This window comes from Canis aureus, chromosome 7 (assembly GCF_053574225.1).
Source record: "Canis aureus isolate CA01 chromosome 7, VMU_Caureus_v.1.0, whole genome shotgun sequence".
Lineage (NCBI taxonomy): Eukaryota > Metazoa > Chordata > Mammalia > Carnivora > Canidae > Canis > Canis aureus.
The window spans coordinates 40,833,708-40,856,021 of record NC_135617.1 but is presented as its reverse complement, the minus strand read 5'-3'; the positions used below and the strand labels follow the sequence as shown (position 1 = coordinate 40,856,021).

General features: G+C 34.1%; 1 protein-coding gene across 5 annotated transcripts in view; it reads left to right on the top strand.

Annotated features, from left to right (window-relative positions):
• The window catches only part of ADGRB3 (adhesion G protein-coupled receptor B3), a 714,356-nt gene that overhangs the window by 403,595 nt on the left and 288,447 nt on the right, over positions 1-22,314 (top strand). For all 5 annotated transcript variants that reach the window (XM_077903497.1, XM_077903496.1, XM_077903499.1 and 2 more), the window contains 2 exons: positions 7,231-7,333; positions 20,307-20,350. In XM_077903497.1, coding sequence (XP_077759623.1) covers positions 7,231-7,333; positions 20,307-20,350 — 147 coding nt within the window. The remainder of the gene's footprint in view (positions 1-7,230; positions 7,334-20,306; positions 20,351-22,314) is intronic.

Below are 22,314 nucleotides of genomic sequence, written 5' to 3'. Positions count from 1 at the left end.
TTAAGATGCACAGAACAGCAGTTAGATGCAGTTAATAGTATTAACTATATGCACCTTATTGTGCAATGTATCTCTAAAACTTTTTCCTTTTGCAAAATTGAAACTGTATACTCTTTAAACAATAGCATCCTTTTTTTTTTTTTTTTTTTTTCACCTCCTCCCAGCCTCTGGAGACTTTCTGTTTCTAAAACTTTGACTACTTTAGATACCTCATTTAAGTGGAATCCTGCATTACTTGTTTTTCTGTGACTGACTTGTTTCTCTAACATAATGTTTTTAATGTTCATCTTTACTGGAACATATGACAGAATTTCCTCTTTTTTAAGGCTGGATAATATTTTACTGCCTGTATATACCATAGTTTCTTTATCTATGATCTATCAAGTAGATATTTAGGATGCTTCCACCTCTTGGCAATCATGAATATTGCTGCAATAAACAAGGGTGTGTGTGTATCTCTTTGAGATTCTGTTTTCATTTCTTTTGGATATATAATCGGAAGTGGAATTTATACATCATATGCTAATTATATTTTTGAGTTTTTGAAGAATCTTCATACTGTTTTCCATAGCAACTGCACCACTTTACATTCCCACTAACAGTGCACAAGGCTTCATTTCTCTACAACAATACCAACATTTGTTATTTTCTGTTTTTTTTTATTGTTTTGTTTTGATTTATTTGTTTTTTTAAAGATTTATTTATTTATTTATTTATTCATGATAGACATAGAAAGAGAGAAAGAGGCAGAGACACAGGAGGAGGGAGAAGCAGGCTCCATGCTGGGAGCCCGACGTGGGACTCGATCCTGGGACTCCAGGATCGCACCCTGGGCCAAAGGCAGGCGCTAAACCGCTGAACTGCCCAGGGATCCCCTGTTTTGATTTATTTGTTTGGATAGTAGCCATCCTAACAGCTACAAAGTGGTATCTCACTGTGGTTTTGATATACATTTCCCTGGTGATTAGTGATATTGAGCATCTTTTCATATACTTGTTGACCATCTCTATATCCTATTTGGAGAGATGTCTATTTAAGTCTTCTGTCCATTTTTTAATCCTATTGTTTGTTTTGTTGTTGAGTTTTAGGATTTCCTTATATATTCTCAATACCAACCATTTGACAGATATATGGCTTATGTTCTTTCTTATCCCACAGACTGCCTTTTCACTCAGTTGATTGTTTACTGCACAGAAGTTTTTAAGTTTGATATAGTACCATTTGTCTAGTTTAGCTTTTGTTGCCCGTACTTTTGATGTCATATCAAAGCAATCATTGTCAGATTCACTGTCATGAAGCTTTTCCCCTATATTTTCTTCTAGGAGTTTTATAGTTTCAAGTTTTATGTTTAGATCTTTAATCTATTTTGAGTTAATTTTGTTATATGGTGCAATGTAGGGGTCTAACTCCATTCTTTTACAGTTTTCCCAACATCATTTGTTGAAGAGATTATCTTTTCTGATTGTGTATTGTTGGCACCATTGTCAAAGATAATTTGAGCCTATATGAGAGGGTTTATTTCTGGGCTTTCTATTTCAGTTGGTTTATGTATCTGTCACTTGTTTTTATTCCAGTACCATACTGTTTTGGCTTACTGTAGCTTTGTAATATGTTTTGAAATCAAGGGGCCTTGATCAAAACTATGAGGTCTCTGGCTTTGTCTTACTTTGCAAAGATTGTTTTGATATTCAAAGTTTTTGAGAATCCATAAGAATTCCGTGTTTTTTTTTTTTCTATTTGTGTAAAAAAAAAGTGTCATCAGGATTTTTTTTTTTTTAATTTATTTATTTATGATAGTCACACACAGAGAGAGAGAGAGAGGCAGAGACACAGGCAGAGGGAGAAGCAGGCTCCATGCACCGGGAGCCTGACGTGGGATTCGATCCTGGGTCTCCAGGATCGCGCCCTGGGCCAAAGGCAGGCACCAAACCGCTGCGCCACCCAGGGATCCCTGTCATCAGGATTTTTGATAGGAATTGCAGTGATCTTTAGATTGCTTTGGGTAGTACAAACGTTTCAACAATATTAAGTCTTCAACTTCATGAATATGGGACATCTTTCCATTTATATGTGTCTTCTTTGATTTCTATTAGCAAGATTTTTTTTTATTTTTTTGGTTTTCAGTATAAAAGTCTTTCACTTCCTTACATTCATTCCTAAGTATTTTATTCTTTTTGATTCTATTATAAATGGATTTGTTTTCTTAATTTACTTTTTTTAAAATAATAAATTTATTTTTTATTGGTGTTCAATTTACCAACATACAGAATAACACCCAGTGCTCATCCCGTCAAGTGCCCCCCTCAGTGCCTGTCACCCATTCACCCCCACCCCCCGCCCTCCTCCCCTTCCACCACCCCTAGTTCATTTCCCAGAGTTAGGAGTCTTTATGTTCTATCTTCCTTTCTGATATTTCCCACACATTTCTTCTCCCTTCCCTTATATTCCCTTTCACTATTATTTATATTCCCCAAATGAATGAGAACATACACTGTTTGTCCTTCTCCATTTGACTTACTTCACTCAGCATAATACCTTCCAGTTCCATCCACGTTGAAGCAAATGGTGGGTATTTGTCGTTTCTAATGGCTGAGTAATATTCCATTGTATACATATACCACATCTTCTATATCCATTCATCTTTCGATGGACACTGAGGCTCCTTCCACAGTTTGGCTATTGTGGACATTGCTGCTATAAACATCAGGGTGCAGGTGTCCTGGCGTTTCATTGCATCTGAATCTTTTGGATTATTTGTTAGTGTATGGAAATGCAACTGATTTTTTAGTGTAAATGTTGTATCCTGTAATTTTGCTAAATTTGTTAATTAGTTCTGTCAGGTATTTTTTTGTGGAATCTTAGGTTTTCTACATATAATTACACCTTGAACAGAGATAATTTCTCTTTCTTATCTAATTACTTTGATTACCAATTCAATACTATGTTGAATAGAAGCAGTAGATGGCATCCTTGCCTTGTTCCTGATCTAATAGTGAACACTTTCAGTTTTTCTTTTTAATATTTTATTTATTTACTCATGAGAGACACACACACACACACAGAAAGGCAGAGACACAGAGGGAGAAGCAGGCTCCATGCAGGGAGCCCGACGTGGGACTCGATCCATGTTCTCCAGGATCACTCCCTGGACCAAAGGTGGTGCTAAACCACTGAGCCACCCAGGCTGCCCCACTTTCAGTTTTTCACCATGAGTATAATGTTAGCTATGATTTTTCATATATATTCTTTATTATGTTGAGATACATTCCTTCTATGCCTAATTTGTTAAGAGTTTTTAATCCTGAAAAAATGAATTTTTTTCAAATGTCATTTCTGCATCGAGACAAATCATGTTGTTTTAGTCCTCCATTCTGTTAATATGGTATATTACCTTGATTTTCATACGTTGAACTATCCTTGCATCCCAGAAATAATTATCACTTGATGATGTATGATATTTTTTAATAAGTGAATTTAATGTGAATTTGATTTACTAGTATTTTGTTTAGATACTTTTGGATCACTATTCATCAGGAATATTGGCCTGTAGTTTTCATTTCTTACATCTTTTTCTGATTTTGGTAAGAGGGTCTCATAAAATGAATTTGGAAGTATGTCCTCCTCTTCAAAGTTTTTGGCTCTATTTTGGTTACCACTTGCATGGTCATCATTTTCCATCTTTCACTTTCAGCCTGTGTATGTCCTTATACCTAAAGTGAGTCTCTTGTAAGCAACTACATTCCATTTTATAGTCACTTTTTTTTTTTTTTTACTTTCTTTAAGATATGGTTCATGTACATTAAATACCATAAGCCTTTGTAATAATTGTAAAGAATAACTTGGGTCTCCTTTGATTGAATACCTCTACACATTTTTAAATGTTTTAGCCCAACCAACTAGCACAAATCTCAAGAACAGAAAAGAACTTTGTTATTTCAGTCATGAAATCCATTTGGCTATAAGATCTGCTTTCCTAGCAGTGAATACAAATGTGTACCCCGCCAAGAAGCATTAGTAGATCACAAAGCTTGACAGGGCACATAAGGAGCCAGCTACTCACTTATGCAAATTAGAATAAATGATAGACTAAATTAAAGATAATTTCATACACTGTACACTTTTTAAAAAGGGACCCATGCATAATGTATATTTGCTTATTTTTCCTTCATTAAGCACTTTAATACCATGATAATGGCATTACACTTTAATCCAACTTTGTCAAAAGTTTGATATTTTTGTTTTGTTTTTATGTGTTTACTTAATATGACATTTCAACATGTGTTAGCACTAAAATGTGCAAAGCATAATGCAAATGAGGATATATAAATGCTAGATAAAATTCTTTCTCTCATTGAACTTATGATCATGTGGAAGGAGACACACATATCATAATGGATGTCGTGGTAGAGATAGTTACATATTAGTAGTTAGTTATATTGGCATGCATCTTTTCCCAGGTGGATTCTAAGTAAGTTCTCACATACACACACACATACATACACATGCACAGAGCAAAAGTCATAGGGCAGACTCTGCCCTCTAGGGATCATCTCCATCAGGTCAGGTGAGAAGTTAACAAACCTCTACAGAAGGCTACTTAGCTACTTTGCTTTCTATACCCCAGTTTCCCAGGGTCAAACTTCCTACATGCCCAAGCACACAAAGAGAGCTTCATAAATATCTTGAAAAAATTATAAATTCCTATTTGGAATACTCCTATTTGTATTTTCCAGTAAATGATCTATTTATGCAACTTTTAAAATAATACAAAGTATCGATATACTATCAAATTAAGCAAAATTTATTAATTATAAGTAGCAGTTGAGTTAAATGACATTGGTTTTATTTATAGGAGAAAAATGGGATTATAAATAGAACCAGAATAAAAAGGCAAAATGAATTTAAGTGACATGTATATATTTTTGTTTCAAGGTAACCCACCCAGAACTCAAACATATTCAGGCTAATTTGGAAAAGGAACTCGCATCTCTGTGCTCAAGACTGTTTTCTGGGAGAAACCTCTATAATTTTTTAGGTGCTGATATTCTCCCCAGCCCCAAGCTATATACACCTTGTCATTCTCTGAGAGTCCTGTCATATCTACTAGTATAATTAATTGCCCAACTCACAGCTTTGTTAATTCCATCTATTCATATTTGATCCCTTGAACACTTTTATTCCCAGAGAAACAAGGAATAATAAATTTGCAAAGGGAACTTGGCATTTAGAATTTACCTTCATATCACTCTCAATGCAACTTACCTTCAACTATATTAAATGAAATAAATGACAACTAAGTAGTCCTCTCTGTTTGCAGCTACCTTCCCCTAAGAAGTAGAAAGTCAAATTTATATTTTGTTATTTTTTTACTTTTGACTGTTAGGTTAGATACCATGAAGCTTTCTGAATGTTTAAGAATTTGTTATTTGACATTACTAAATTCATGAGAGATGAACTAAAATGGGTTAAAAAATCTTACCCAACTCAAAATATGTTTATAGTCCCTCTGTTACTAAATATAATAAATTCCTTATGGTGGCAGAGCCAGCATTCTTTTTGGTGAAATATCATGGCAAAAACCCCACCACATTAGAGAAAATGTTTCACAACGAATGTGAGGTTCAACATTGTTCTGCAATACTAGAATTCTATGATTTTGATGGAACAGCCATTTTTGGAAATAGTGTAGCAGTGACTTATAAAATTAAACACATTTCTACCACAAGCAATTCCACTCCTAGGTTTTTATCCAAAACCTTTGAAAACACATGTCTATATAGAAAGTATCTATGCCAATTATTCAGAATAACTAAATATGAATAGTAGTATTCATAAAAGCTAAAAATTAGACGTAACCCATAGGTTGCTTACTTAATTGATGAGTAGATCGCAAACTGTTACAGCTGTACATGGAATAGCTATAAAGAGAAATAAAATAGATGAATCTCAGAAACATTATGCTAAGTGAATTAAATCAAACATGAAAGTCTATGTATTTTATGATTCTATTTAAATGAAATTCTAGAAAAGGCATGATTATAGTAGCAACATGTTCATGGTTGCCTAGAACCTTGGAAATAGGAGGGGATCAGATACAGAGAGTTCAAAGAGACTGTTCAGGGTGAGGAACCTATTGTCTATCTTGATTTTGGTGGTGCTTACATGGTAGTATACAATTACTGAAAGCATTAAACTGCCCACTTAAAATTGGTGATTTTTGTTATCTGTAAATAATGCCTTAAACAACAAAAAAGAAGGAAAAAAGTAAAATGACTTCATCTTTGATACCTATTACGAATTCCCCAGAATAGTACATGTTCTATGGAAGAACATGCTCTGTGGTTTATTTCAAATAAAAAAGAAGGAATGGAAGAAATATATATAGTAAAAGTATAATAAAACTTTAAATCTCTAAATAACAGATGATGTGTGGCATTTTATATATGTTGGATAAAAACTCGTATGTATAAGAAAGAGTTGATTCAGTTTTATTAGTTTATGTTTATGGATAATGTTTTGTAGCTTGTAAATATATTTAAAACTTCTTTGTGAGTGAACTGTAATTGGTAAGATATTTCAAAAGGCAAATATATTTCTTATATTGAGCATATTGAGACAAAGAAGTGGCCTGTAAGTCTCTATTGCTGTAATGAATGATGGCCAATGATTAGCAACAGCATTTATTTATATTTGAACTCTACTTGCTTTCATGCTAACCCACATTCCAATCATTCATCTTAATGAATTTTGAGATAGTCTGAAAAACGCCAAGATAGCACTTTAGAAGAAGAATATTTGGTCTCCTGGAGAACAAAACTGTTAAGTCCACCTTGAGATAAATGGATTATATTCATTTAAAGATTGCCTGAAGGTTTGAATTCACAATCCATCTCTCTTGTAGGTGAATCAGATTTAAGTAATCGAAAGCTTGTCAGTGCTGCTGCTTTTTCATCTTCCCTGCATCTAAAATGGTAACAGTCAGCAATAGCTTTTTCCCCTCAGTTTTCTAGTTGTAGATAGGGTTTGTTTATAAGAAAAAAAGAACTGTAGCTTTCCATGAGTAGTACTTTAGTATCATGCTTTAAATCTGTTTGCCCAATGTTTTTCTGTTTTCCTTAAGATATATTAGGATGTATTTATTTATTTAACATGCATTCCATGTACTGACCAGTAGGAATTCATACTTGTCATCGATCCTTTCTCCTCTTAATCATAATTACTCTGTTTCAGAAATTACACTGTCGTTAATTCCAAAGTCATCGTGGTCACAATAAGGCCTGAACCCAAAACATCTGATTCGTTCCTGGAAATAGAACTAGCTCATTTGGCTAATGTAAGTATCATCCGTGTGGCATTGAATTTCTTATAGAATTTACCTTTGAAAAAAGGTTAACAGTCACTCATTTGATTAGATCAGAACACATTTTCTAGACACTTTTACAGTTGTAAATGGAGTCATTTTTTATGAAGATATATATCATGTAGAAACAAAATGCCAGGAGATGCCAAGTGACGTGCGTGCATTTTTGATAACTTGGTACTTCTGGTGACTGTATAGTTTGAAAAACTATTTTTATTATGTTTTATTAAAATGCTGAATTGCATTTTTTAAAAATGCCAGATTATCCTATGCTTTTGTCCATAATAAAACTCTCTTCAGTTTGTTCAGGTTAATAATCATGAAATTTCTTATCTATGTAAACATCTTTAATAGGCTCTAAGCCAAGCAATGGAGGAGATCAAGATGAAAAAGAACCTGTCTCACCATGTGGTGAGGAACACTGCCATGTACATACATAATTTTAAGATGCATACAGCAATAGAAGTCATAAACATAATACAAAGGGGAATGATTAACTTCAGGGTACCCCAGAGGAGGAAAATGGGTGGGATGGCATTCGAAAGTGCTAGGTCAAGGATCAGAGAAGTCTCCTTAAAACTACCTCGGTACTCTAGAAATCCAAATCTAAACCTCCCATTCCAGAATGACAAGAACGCTTTCTTAAATCCATCCAGCTGCAACTGAAATTCTCTAAATCTTGTTCAGTCCTTCTATAGAAATTTAAAATTTCTACCTATACTTTACATATTCACTTTAAATGCTTAAATCATTAATAAGTAGGGACAAGGAAGGTGATTCCTATTAAGGTCTCCTAATTATACTTTTTTACTCCCTGTGTTAATGTAAGCCACTCTCATGTGTTGCATGTGTACAGTTTTTTTTTTTTTTAATTCTTTGCAAAGTTTCTTTGAGGTTGACCTTTTACATACAAATAACAGAAGCACAAAGTGTCATTTTCCCAAATCAATAAACTTCGTGAATGACATAACAGAATTTATATTCACATCCTTTTGTTTACAAAACCTATGAATTCTCTCCTATTTTATAATTTCTGTTTTCCAAAATTAATCTAGGTTTTATAAAAGAAAATCAATCTAAGTTTCATAAAAAATGACAATTTTCTTCCCTGTAAACCACTTTTTACTAACATGCTTCAGGCTTCCTAGATTATTTAATGAAAATCTCAAATCTCTTTGTAATGGCTTTTAAACATCACAACTCATACTTAAACTATTAGGTCTTTTTCTGCTTTTGCCAAAATGTGACCATACAGATTCTATTTAATTTCAATAATGTGTTTATTTTTATAAAATCTACCTCCTTTACACTAAGAATAATCTCATCTCTACCTAATCTTATCACTGCACTGAACACTGGGAATTCCTTTAACATTCTTTTGAGTAAAGAATTTATTTTTTCGTAGGTTCAAAATTTGTTTAAAAATATTTATTTACTTATGTGCTTATTTTTATTGTTTATTATGACAATGTCTACCAGTTATAAGCATTGGTGAAAAATATTAGGAGATACTAGTTCCCCAAATTGTTTACTAAAAAAAGCAATACAGTGTCAGAAAATATATCATGTTTCTTATGGAGAAAACACTTATGTAAGTGAACATTAACAAAACTTTCCTAAATAAAGTCACTATTGAGAATTTAAAGAACATATTAATTAAATGACATTTTTTTCATAAGTTGAAGAAAGAGTAATCTTAAAAATAGTGTTGACAAAACAGTCTCACTAGGTTAATTCAGTAAAACTATTTGAAATGTACAGATTTAAGCTCTGAGTAAACTTCTCTCCTAGGGGGATATTCCATCTGCTGATTTACAAGGGAGATAAACTATGTACAGAAAATTACTTTTTACATATGAAAACCAGAATGTATCATCAATACATTTTATTAAGCACCAGCTAGACACTTGGAGTGACAGTGAAATTCAGAGTTTAAAAATGGTGAGATAATTATCACAAGTCACTTAGAACTAATTCTGTCTTTCACAATTTTGAGCGAATGTGTTGACCAGATTTTCAAAACAATACAGTCTCTGCTCTAGAAGACCTCTATTTAAAAGCATATGGACAGGGACACCTGAGTGGCTCAGCAGTTGAGCATCTGCCCCTGGCTCAGGGCGTGATCCTGGACCAGGATTGAGTCCCACGTCAGGCTCCCTGCATGGAACCCACTTCTCCCTCTGCCTATGTCTCTGCCTCTCTCTCTCTCTCTCTGTCTCTCATGAATAAATAAATAAAATCTTTAATAATAAAAAAAAGCATATAGACAAGTTGGCAAATTGAATTTAAATAAAATATTTTTTAAAAACTAAAAAAATAAACTAAAAAAATACAAGCATATAGACAAATCTATTGAAAGAGGCTCTGAGGGAAGAGAAGTGGAAGAAGAAAAGCTTATGCTAGAGAAGAAAATGCTGTCAAGGGTTCTCACTAGCTTTTACTATGCTCTTCCTTTCAGTGCCCAGCTGCCATCAGAGGCCACACCAATTAATAACTACACAATGGGGCCTCGTTGGTGGCTGGATCCCTCATTTCTTTTCTCTCCTTTATTTTATAAATACCTTTCACACTTCATCCATACAATACATACAGTCTTTCGTGCTCTCCTTTTTTGAATTTCTAATGCTTGTTGTATTTATACTTACCATCCCAATTAGAGTTTGTAAAATACGATACTACTCACTGAGGGAAAGGATGTATAACTCACTGGTTGAGTATCTTAGTATTTATTACCGGTTTTATAAAAATATTCAGTATATACTGGTTTTAGTTTATTTCTATTCAAGAGATAATAAAAAGCCTACACTGAAATATAATGGTCTTTGCTAAAATGTGAAAAAAGATACATCTTAAACATGAAAATAGAAATTGATTAGAACAAACTGAAATTTTATTGTAACCGCTATTATTGCCTTCACAATGGAACTGTTTTAGATATGATATATTTCTAATATCAAGTCTACTTTCACCTATTTTCTTATATCAAAAGTATGTGCCACACTTTCCTGAACTCGGAAAACAGTAATGACTTGCAAATTATATTTGTTTCATATACCATGTAGAAAAAAAATGAAGAATAGGAATTAATGGTTATAGCAAGTCTAGAGAAAAGCCTGTTAACATTTCCTAAATGAAATGTATTCTTTTAAAAAGCTTTTTAACAAATAACGTTTAAAGTATGTTAAAGATAATAGGGCCCTTGGGAACTGATAGGGATAGGTAGTAGAATATGGAATCTTGAAATTCCAAATTGTATTTAGCAAAGCCAATTGCAGTTTTACCCAGCTCATAAATCATTAATGACTAAAATGTTATTCTTAGTTCAGGTCTGGGGGGCTTATGGCTTTATTGTGATGACCTATAGTGCTGGATTTGTAGTCCTTAGTATTCAGGCATAGCAATTGTTTGCATTGAAAAAAATATAAAATTTGCATTCCCAGAAAAATAATTTTATTTTTCATGTTACTTCCAGTTTCTTCAGTGTGACAATTATGCTTATCAATATTGTTAGATTATCTAATGCATAAGGAAAGTTATTATTTTTTTTGAAGATAATTATTGAGTCCTTTTTTAAAAAAATTATTTATGATAGTCACACAGAGAGAGAGAGAGAGAGAGAGAGAGGAGAGAGAGAGGGGGGCAGAGACACAGGCAGAGGGAGAAGCAGGCTCCATGCACCGGGAGCCCAACGTGGGATTCGATCCCGGGTCTCCAGGATCACACCCTGGGCCAAAGGCAGGCGCTAAACCGCTGCACCACCCAGGGATCCCTAATTATTGAGTCCTAAATGAGTATAGTAGAATGACCATATATGCACACATGCGTGCACACACCCCCCCAACATTAGGATGCCTTGGATCTGACAGATCTGATAGATCTGAGACAGATATGACTTTCCAAGGTGTATAACATCTCCATCTTTAAAGATGAGTTAGAAGACTAAGAAAGTAAATTAATTTTGGTTATCTCATGCTCTATCAACTTTGTTAGCTTAAAAACGCATTCTTTTTCCAAATTTAAAAATATTTTTATGTACTTACATTTCTGTTGGAAGGATAGATTGGACTATGCTGGCCTGCAGTCTCTGCAGTCTTGCTTTTCTGTTTCTTCCTCTAAGAAATGACTCTAATGGTCTAGGTAGCATGATACTGCTGTCTTTCAGCATTTAGAAAAATCTGTGAGGTTTATTCGTAGTTCTCAAATTGGTCATAGTCACAAAAATTCTTATGGAAATTTGAGCTTGTACAAGGTTTTGTTTTCTTTGCCATATTTGCTTACATACTAATAAGATCAAGCTAACAAATGAAGGAGTCTGTTTTATGTGTATAAACTAAAATTAATTGTGAGCCTTGGCCTTTGTAAATCATAGCTGAAAACACAATGGAAGACTATAATGAATATGCTTGTTACTGTTAGATAAGCATGAGAAACAATGAAAAGAGATTTCAGCACTCATCAGTGGGTATTTTGATGAATATCAAAGACTGATAACAACCTAAGGAATTAAAAATCACTTGGCAAAGCTTAAGGAAGACCAGTCTATGCATCTATAATCTCTACAAGGGGATGTTTGTATCCCTTTACTTTTTGAATTACTTTTCTACCCTAGCTTTTATCTATTTGAAAAAGATTTCTGACTTTTTTTTTCCTGCCTAAAGCTGTTGGTAATTTTTATGAAAGAGTTTTGAAATGCTAACTAGACAAGCAGATTGATGGCTGTGCCACTGGCTGAAATTGAGATAGACATTCTCTAGCTACAGTTGGTTTTGTTTTTCTGGTTATATCCTAAATTCCCCAGTTTGAATAAACAATCTTCCCACTTACATTTCAAATTCAGTTTATTTTATTTGTAATACATAGTTAAAATTTTTCAAAAAGATTTTAGAATAATCACACTATTTTTGGAGCAGTGGTCAGCAAACTTTTTCAGTTAGGAGTCAGATAGCAAATACTTTAGACTTGTGAGCCATAATGGCCTCTGTCCCATCTACTCAGTTCTGCTGTTGGAGCATGAAAGCAGCCAGACAATATACAAATGGGTGTGGTTCTGTAATGAAATTTTATCTACAAAAATAGGTGGCAAGCCAGATTTGGCTTCTGGGCTATTGAGTTAGTCAACCTCTGTATGGCACACAACCCATACTCCTCCCCGCAAAATGCCCATTTCCTAATCTCCAGTACCTGTTGTGTTATATGTCAAAACGGACTTTGCAGATGTGATTAAGGGTAAAGACATTGAGATGGGGGAAAATATCATGTATTATCTGGGTAGGTCCAGTTTAATCACCTGAACCATTAAAAGTGAACAAGTTTTCCCTATGGCTGTAGTCAAAAATACAACATAATGAAGATTCAAGTACTATTGCTAATTTTGACAGTGGAGGAAGAAGGCCTCAAGCCAAGGGGTGTAGTATAGGCAGCCCCTAAAAGCTGAAAACAACCCATGCTTGCCAACCAGGAAGGAAATGTGGTCCTCAGTCCTGCAACTGCAAGGAACTGCTTTTTGCTGAAACTTGAATGAGCCTGAATATGGATTGATCCTTAGATTCTCCATAAAGCAGTGCAATCTTGCCGATACTTTGATTTCAGCCTTGTGAAACAAGGCTTGAACAGAGGTCCAGCTGAGCTCACAAGACTTCTGACCTACAGAAACTGTGAGATAATAAATTTATGTTGTTCTTTGCTGCTATTTATGGTAATTTGTTACAGCAGCAGTAGAAAACTAATAACACTGCATTGGAACATTGCGAAATTAATTTTAGATTATGAAGATAATATATATGTAAACATTAATAGTGCCATTTTGAATCAGATATAATACAAAAATGATGCATTATTCAATAAGAATTAATTAGCAACTAGAGATTAAATTTTGTCCTGCTGATTATCATACCAGCACTTTAGGAACCTGATTAAAAGAGATACCAGACAGTGAGAATAGCGTTGTGAAGTGGTGGTGGGATGTGAGAGAAAATCAGAGGATGCTACAGGACAGCACCACCTAGGCGGCCACAGGAAGGGTCTTGTGCAGCCAGGTGCTGAACATCTGAGGCAACTCTGGCATTTGTACATATGTTGTGCTTTTGAAGCGATTTAGTAAAACTTCTCTGCTGGCAGATGATAGACTGGAACAGTGCAAAACAGCACTGTCAGTCTTGCCTCTTCTACAATCCCATAAAAGTATTGGTAAGATACATTATAATATCCTCTTGGCTGTAAAAGGAAAAGACTTAAGCTTTATGTTTTATCTATATGAAATCTAGTTATTTAACTATTTTTAAATTAAAGTTATTTGCCACTCCAACTCAGGAAATATTTGGAGTAATTTCTGCCCCTAGGAAATAACCCATGTGCTTATTGGGAGGTGCATCAGACTCCTGTGCAGATTGCATCATTGGAAATTATGTAATCATATAATCATAAATGACCAAGACACTCTAAGACACTTGCATGCAGGCAATGATTTTCTCTGAAGAACACACATACAAACAATTCCTGATGGTGGTTCTACTTTTTATTGTTTACCATATGTCAAATAGGCAGTATTCATTGGGAAATAATGTACATCCCGGTTAGTGATATATCTCAGAAATTAGAGCGGCAGGCTATTATCACATACACAAAAATCATATCATCTGGTTAATGAGGGCTAGTAAGTAACCACATAGCAGAAGCTGAATTAAATATAAGCTGTTTCTTTATGTTCCAATTAAGTAGCTGCCAACTCCTCAAGAAAAGCTATGCAACATGGATGCAACTCATCCTGGTAAAACAATAGTCTGCATTTCTCGCTTCAGTGGTCTTTAGATTAGTCTGCCTTAGTTAAAGCCAGCTCATTCTTTTCCTTATTGACTGGTTCTCAATGTGATGCTTTCTGCAGAACCCTCATAAATCTATCCAAAAGTCCCTTTATCTCCATTCTCCTATTAAGTAAAAGCATAGTATTACAGTTTTAATGATGCTCTTTAGACTTCAGGATGTCAGCTACCCTTTCAAGAAGAAGAAGGAGAAGGAGGAGAAAGAGAGTGTTAGAATGAGATTTAGTTCTTTTAAATATCATTTAAAAATATGAAAATATGGCACAGTACTTATGATAACCTTGAAAAAGGATTTGGAGAACATTCAACAGACCATTTTCTGTTGTTGAGTTTTATACACCTTTTTCAACTGCATCATATGCTTGGGTGGTATATTACGCTTTCAGGAACTATGAAGCTGTTTATATGTTAAAAGAAGTACTTAAACTTACCAGCTTTTAGTGACCTTTCATAGATTTGACTATGGAAAAATTTACATCCATCAAGATCTTACCTCCCATAGCATGCATTCCTTAGACTTTTTTAAATGTGTCTTTTCTTAAGTAGTATTAAAATTACACACAAGATATAAAATAGTCTTATGGGTCAGGTCAATCATTTTGGAAATGTTCTCAAGGAATTCCCAAAATCTATTTGTGCAGCTATATAACAACTACAACTAAGCTTTGGTGGGGAAAGAAAAGGAACATATGCTTAGCAAAACCCAGGTACTTTTAACGCAATGCCTTTGTGTCTAAAATTTTGAAAATTAAAGAGAGACAGTGAAGTGTCTGTTGAACAATCATTCTTCCATCTACATTCAAGAAGTCAGTGTACAATGCACTAGAAGATGTGATAGAGAGAGTCATCCTGGAACATCTGAGTCAGAAAATTGGAAATGTTGATACGATTCTGATGAAGTCACTGCCCTTCTTCATGCCCTTAGATGCTTTGTCTATTTGCTTGCTTTGCCTCTATAGACAGGAGGATATATTGTTTTAAGAGGACTCTGAAAGGTACAAGAAAGTTAAGACGTTTCTAGATTTGGAAGTTACTGCGTCACATGAACACTAAGCATGTGAAAGTTTGAAGAAACACAGGGTAAATAAACCATATAATTTTTGTTGCATGTGTCTTGAGCAGTGCTTTTTCAAATTTGATGTGGCTAGAAATTATGTTGGGTGGAGGCAGTAATAATAAAATGCATGTTCCTAGGTATAGTCCCAATCTCAAAATTTGTGGAGCCAAGGACTCTACATTTTTAATAAGCACCCCAGTTGATTTTAGAGTAGGTCCAGAGAAAATACTTGGAAAACCATAAGATAGCAAGAGTGTTATGGCATGTGGATTGAATTCATTCAGAACTGAAAATCACCAAAGAAAAATTAGAGAAGTTTGATCTTTATTCATCTTTATTGTGACTTTACTCTTATTTTTTTCTGTGATGAACTTCCTTCAGATCTCTGCTCAAATATCATCTTACAGGTGAAGGCTTCCCAGTATATAAGATTGCAATTCATTCATTTCCCAGTCTTTCCTGTCATTGTCATTTACTTCTCATAGCACAGATTACCATCCAGCATATTATATATTTATGTGTTTATGTCTCTCTCCCTGCCCTCTTCACTAGAATTAAGTCTATGAAGCAAGAATTTTGTTTTGTTCAATGCTGCATCCTTGGTGATTCAAATGGTACCTGGAATGTAATAGGTGTTTACTAAGTGATTGTAATTTACTATAGGGAGATATAGACTTGTTGTTTGTTTGGTTTTTTGCTTGCTTGTTTTACCAAAAACGTGTTTTTCAAGAATAGAGTATCCTTTCCAAAAGTTTTCAAGTCGATGCTGTTTTAATATTTTAAGTGTCAACGATATTGACAGCTTTGTAAATGAATTTTCTTAAGCACACTTGTCCCATTTGGCTGAGAATTGTTTGTTTCCTTAGTTTAATGCATTTCTTAAATCTGCTGCTATAGGCTAGTGCACAGCTTGCCTATTTTCCTCTTGCTCATGTCATTATGGTTTGTTACTCTCTGTTGTGCTCACCATTTCCTGTTATTGATTTCCTGTAAATTCCTCATAACACGTCTTGTAGCACAGTGCGTTTGAGAAAAGTATCTAAAAATTATAACAAATATTTTACAAGTGGTTTTGCAGCAGAACCTTTTTTAGCCAGTTTTTTTTTCTTGTTTAGAGTTCATTCATCATTGATATTTGCTTCATGTTTCCCATTGCTCATTCTTTTTCCTTAAGCAACTAGTCTATCTAGATACTAAGATTCCTCTAATTTGTTTATTCTGTTTATTTTCCTAATCTTCAAATGTTTAAATAGTTGACCTCAGTTCACAGACCTATATGTTGGTAACTAGACATGAATGCTCGCAGAGGGGTGTCTGTCCTGTAGTTTCCAGAATGTAAAGTGAAACACAAGATTGAGTGGTGCATTTTGGAACCTATAATAATTGTCACATGGATGCTTCTTAAAATTTCACAAGGACAAGAAGAGAAGTATGGAATAAGATCCAAGTGATGAGGGATGAAGAAGGTAGAAGATAAAATTAAAGTTAACAATGGCATGGATTAAAAGTAGAATAAGCATTCCTCACCTCTATACTTTTATATAGTTCCTTTAAGGAATTAAAAAAGAAAGAGATACCCAAACAATTAAGGCCATGTTATATTTCTTTTCTAATGCTATTTTTTGTTGTAACCTGTTATGAACTCTAAATATGAAATATTGATCCTATATTGGTTTATAAAGAGATTTAACTTTAACTCATACATTACTAAAAGAGGTGAACTGGATTCAGAAAACTATTATCTCTGGTTCTTCACCCATAATTAGTTTCTATATTCATGAAATTTATATTCCCATACCCTTATTGTGAGATTTCAAAGAAAATTTATTTTCTATAAAGTGTTTTGAGCTCTTTTGAACAAGTACCCTGATAGAATATAGCATAGCTTTATGATACAACATTGTAGTTATACTAAGGCTTTCTTAGAAAGTCACAGATTGAAATGAAAATTTCAACAAAACCAGATAGAATCTCATAGGACAGAGGAAGAAAACTATTTTAAAAAGAAGGAAAAAAAAAAAAAGGAAAAGAAAACAAGTTGAAGCACCATTCCCTTCTATGACCCTCTGCAGATCTATCCCTCCTATAGAACCACATTAAGACCTACTTAATTCATGAAACTTGATCTAACATGAGCCATAATGCTCCTTATTTCTCCATTAAACAGTATATTATGACTAGTGACACTTATAAAAATATGTCTCCTTATTGTTATATAAATATTCCACATGTGTGTTCCTCATCAACTTCTATAGGATTTTTACCTTTTTCAGGGAAAGGAGAGCTTTTATGCTCTAAGACCATAGTTTATAGGTATGAGCATTTGACAAGAAGTAACATACCTTGGATATGTGGTCTTTGAGGGATTTTTGGTAATGCAGTTAAAATCTTGGAATTAATCAAATGTCCTCATTAAAATTAAAAATAAAATTGGGTTGGATTTCACAAATTTTAAAATCACTATTTTTAATCTTTATTTCTGGTGAAATTCTAGAATGGACCCAGCAAACAGCATTTAGAAAGACAACACTGCACAAAGAACCTGCCTAGCCTTTTAAAGAGGTTGTTTTGCCAGATATACCTCAGTGATTATCTACTTAAAGACAAGACTGAGGGTGGGTGCTGGAGGTCACAGAGGGAGCATGTCCACTTATGGAACAGAGCCAGTAGCTTGTTTCAGGATTATAACTTTTATCTGCCTTGGCCTATTCATCATTTTTATTAGTGACTTGATAGGATGAGAACATATTTACTATGTTTGTTTCTTAATCCTGTAATGATTTTAAAAGTTTTGAGTCAATAGTGAATGTATGGGTTGTCAAAATCAAAATTCAGCAAGTGGTCTCCTAGGACACTTCAATGTGTAAGTAATCAAGCTAAGGAAGATCTGATAGCTTGCATCATTAGGAATATGGCACTTAAAGGGGAGGAGCAATAGGACCACTTTGTTCTGCACAGGTAGGATACACATGGATGGTTTCCCTAAACATACTTTAGAAGTGTGTGCTCCGGGAAATAAGTGATGTGGAGAATGAGAGAACTTAAAACCAACAGAGTATGTTTAATAGAGAAGAGGACTCTTCAGGGGTAGAATAGTGTTTGTAGATATCTAAAGATATCATGTAAAGGAAGAGTTATGAGGCTAGTTTCAAAAGGGCCAAATAAGGCCCAATGAATGTGACAGAAAGAAAACACTTTCAACAATTAGTATCTTTAAAACAGAAAGCACTTCCCAAGATAATGAAAACCTCATCGTATCATCCTGAGGGTCAGGATGGCCACTCATACATATGTAATTATTGAACTGAATAAAAATTTGGCACAATTTTTACATAGCTTCATTAGATGTGATTCCATATAAGAAAATCTGTTAAGTGAAGTAAGTCAGTCGGAGAAGGACAAACATTATATGTTCTCATTCATTTGGGGAATATAAATAATAGTGAAAGGGAAAATAAGGGAAGGGAGAAGAAATGTGTGGGAAATATCAGAAAGGGAGACAGAACGTAAAGACTGCTAACTCTGGGAAACGAACTAGGGGTGGTAGAAGGGGAGGAGGGCGGGGGGTGGGAGTGAATTGGTGACGGGCACTGGGTGTTATTCTGTATGTTAGTAAATTGAACACCAATAAAAAAAAAATAAGTGACAAAAAAAAAAAAGAAAAAATAAAAAAAAAAAAAAAAAGAAAATCTGTTAAGAAGATATTGCAAGCCATGACATATAAACTTGTCAAATCCCTATGTTATGCACCTGAAACTAATGTAACATTGTGAACAATTGAAATAAACAACAAACAAACCAACAAACAAAAAAACACTTTGCTGTGGTGTAGATGTGGTCACATCTGCATTTTCTCTAGTTGATTTCAGAAGAATAATATGGTGTTCAAGAAATAACAACAGCTCTACTGGGATTTTCCCATTTTTACATTTTAAGCTTATAGGAATGAAATTATTAGACTTTGCATTTCTTTCCAAATTCAAAAGAATATCCCATTTTATGCTTCCATCTCCGTCTTCACTCAGTAGGTATAATTATTATCATTAAGAAGACATACAAAAGGGTTATGAAATAGTGGATCTGGTTTAATTAGTTCATGCTAATTGTGAAGTACACCCCAAGAAGGCAGCCATGAATGACTTGCTAGGGAGAGGGGCACATTGGGGCAGAGGAGCTTGCATATCAGGTACAAATTTGTACTTAAAATCCCTTTTGGGCAGCCCCGGTGGCTTAGAGGTTTAGTGATGCCTTCAGCCCAGGGCGTGATCCTGGAGACCCAGGATCAGTCCCATGTCGGGCTCCCTGCATGGAGCCTACCTTTCCCTCTGCCTGTCTCTCTCTTTCTGTCTCTCTCTCTCTCTCTAATAAATAAATAAAATCTTTAAAAAAAATCCCTTTCAATGACATTTATATTGTCCATACTTTAAGGGAAAACCAACTCAGAGAATGCTGTGAGGTGCATCGATTTTAATTTCATTCGTTGTCATTATTGAATAAAATATTCCTTTTTTAAAAAAAATACAACTATACATAATAAATCCATTTTTAGGAAAAAAAAGTGGCTATTTCAAGCCAACTCTCTGGAAATAGACAGTAAATGCAACTATCTCTTGCCCCCAGGAAGGTGACCAACTGAAGGTTGATGAGGGTGGCAGTGGTGATGTTTGTACCTGTGCATAATATAGAATGTTTATCTGTGATTTAAATTTTGTAGATATTTTGGTATTCTGAAAAGAAATAATCCAGCAATTAATGTTTTATAGATTAAAAACTGAAATAGAAATTATCAGATGTTGGACCTTGTGCTATAAAAAAGGTTCACTTTCACTTTTCAAAAAAAAAACCCTAAATATAGGTTGTAATGTTTATAATAAATGTATTGTCTTTATGACTAGAATTTCATAAAATGCATCACCAAATCTATGAAAAAGGACATACGAAATTTTTATGCAAAAAAATAGTATCACACTGCAAGATAAGAAATCTGCCATTCTGTTTGGATTTCGCATAAAACTTCCATTTTTGTTGTATGTATTCAAGAGACATTTATTCTTTCTCTGCTTATTTTTAGGGTACTTTGAATCCCTATTGTGTGTTATGGGATGACTCAAAAACGTAAGTGACAGATGTTTTCTTATATTACTTTGGGTTAAATATTCAAAGCACATTAAGTTATTTCAGCTGCCTGATAGTCAACAAGAATATGATAAGTTAGTGGGATGTGAGTTACACTTAGAAAACATTCTCCTTTTTGAATCTTCAGAACAGGATGATGAATGTGTTTGTGTGTGATGATGCCATCAGATTATGCCCCAAGATAGGATTGCATTACCTAATATGTAAGGCACATTGCAATGCAAATTCCATCAGGATTTTTTAAAAGCTCTAATATTTTAAAATCATAGAAGCTCGAATGCTATTTCAACATTTTGCCCTAGTCATTCAGCTCGGCATTGCAGAATAAAATAGCAATCTCCATGGTCATTTAGCCAATACATTACTTGCATGACCTTGAATCTATTATCAGAGTAATGCGCTATTCATATGGCCCTTCCAAATTGTTTTGTCATAAAAACATTAAGTAACATTTAATTTTCTTATTCATATATTTTATGAATTCATGAAGACAATAGAAAACAATTGCAATAAATAAGGATTAATAATTCTTCAATGCATTCCTTTGTATAAGTAATTGCAATATATCTTCTCAAAACTACTCTCATTGGTAATACTATGAGATTTTAAGAAAGATCTCACAGAGCAGAAAAACCCTGATTAAGTGCTAGACTCTTATACTTTAAATACTCATGTACATTTATTTCCAGATTATACAGCCTTGTTTTGTGTGGAGGGGAGATAAATATTAATCATCCCAAAGGCTAATAGTGCCATGTGGATGCTGTAAGATAGAGTACCACGTTGTTGAGTTCTAGGTATTCTGTGATTCCCCAGTGTTCTTAACCCTAAATCTGATCTACAGCTGAGGTTTTATTGTGTCACTTACCTCTCACCAGTAGTTACTGGAGAGTCTAAACGAAGGACATAACTAGAATTCTAGGTAAAGAACAAACCTACTGTCAGTATGGTTTCCTAGTGTACTGATAGATTTTACATTACAGTATTTATTTGGATGATGAATCAATGATATTGGGCATATTATTTGCTACAGATCCTGATATTCTAAGGATCCTTTTTTTCCAAGGAACTTTAGTGCCATAAGGAAAATCCTAACTTGCCCTCGTGATAACATGAGCTGGATGCCCTCACTGATGTCATTATTTTTTCTTTTTTAAATATAATACAGAAATCCAGAGTTGTAAAATTTCTGCAAGCTTTGTTCTTTACCAATAGCCAGAGAAGACTCTAGTAGTATATTCTGAGCCCCTGTTTAATATGTTGTATAGCCAAGGGAAGAATGCAATGCTACAAAAATCTAATTAAATATTTTCTATTTAAGAAAAATATACCATCTTAAATTCCTGATTATAGCTACTTGAATATCTTCATGAATAATAACCAACTTGTATTTAGTTTTATTATGTTTTTAGTGGTGGAATGTGCTTCAAACAGAGGAAGTCTTAGTTATTCCTAAGGACCTTTGGAACTGTTAAAGGAATACTATGAGAAGAAACAGCATTCCCCTATTGTGTTACTCTTGGTCACAATAGGTCCCCCTATTGTGTGACTCTTGGTTTCCTTTTACAGAATGTCTAAGGTTTTAAGTTCATAAAGATATGAGGTTTGAGGTCAGCACTAATTTGGGGAATCAATCATACTCTTTTCCAACATCTGCTAAAACATCATTCCCATCCATGACAAAAAAAAAAAAAAAAAAAAACCATGTCTTGCCTTTATAAAATTCAACTTTTAAGTTGACCTTAAAGAAAACTATTCAGTCAGCGGTGTGGTTAGCTGCCTTTCAAAGTAGATTACCTGAAGAGATCAGTGTAGTTCATGTTTCCTTGATGTACCTGAAAAGTAATCAAAACTGACAGAACTTCTGTCCCATCACACCTTTTACCAGAGTGTTTTTTATCATTAAATTGTTTTCTGTGTGAGTTTTAAACAATGAAGGTTAA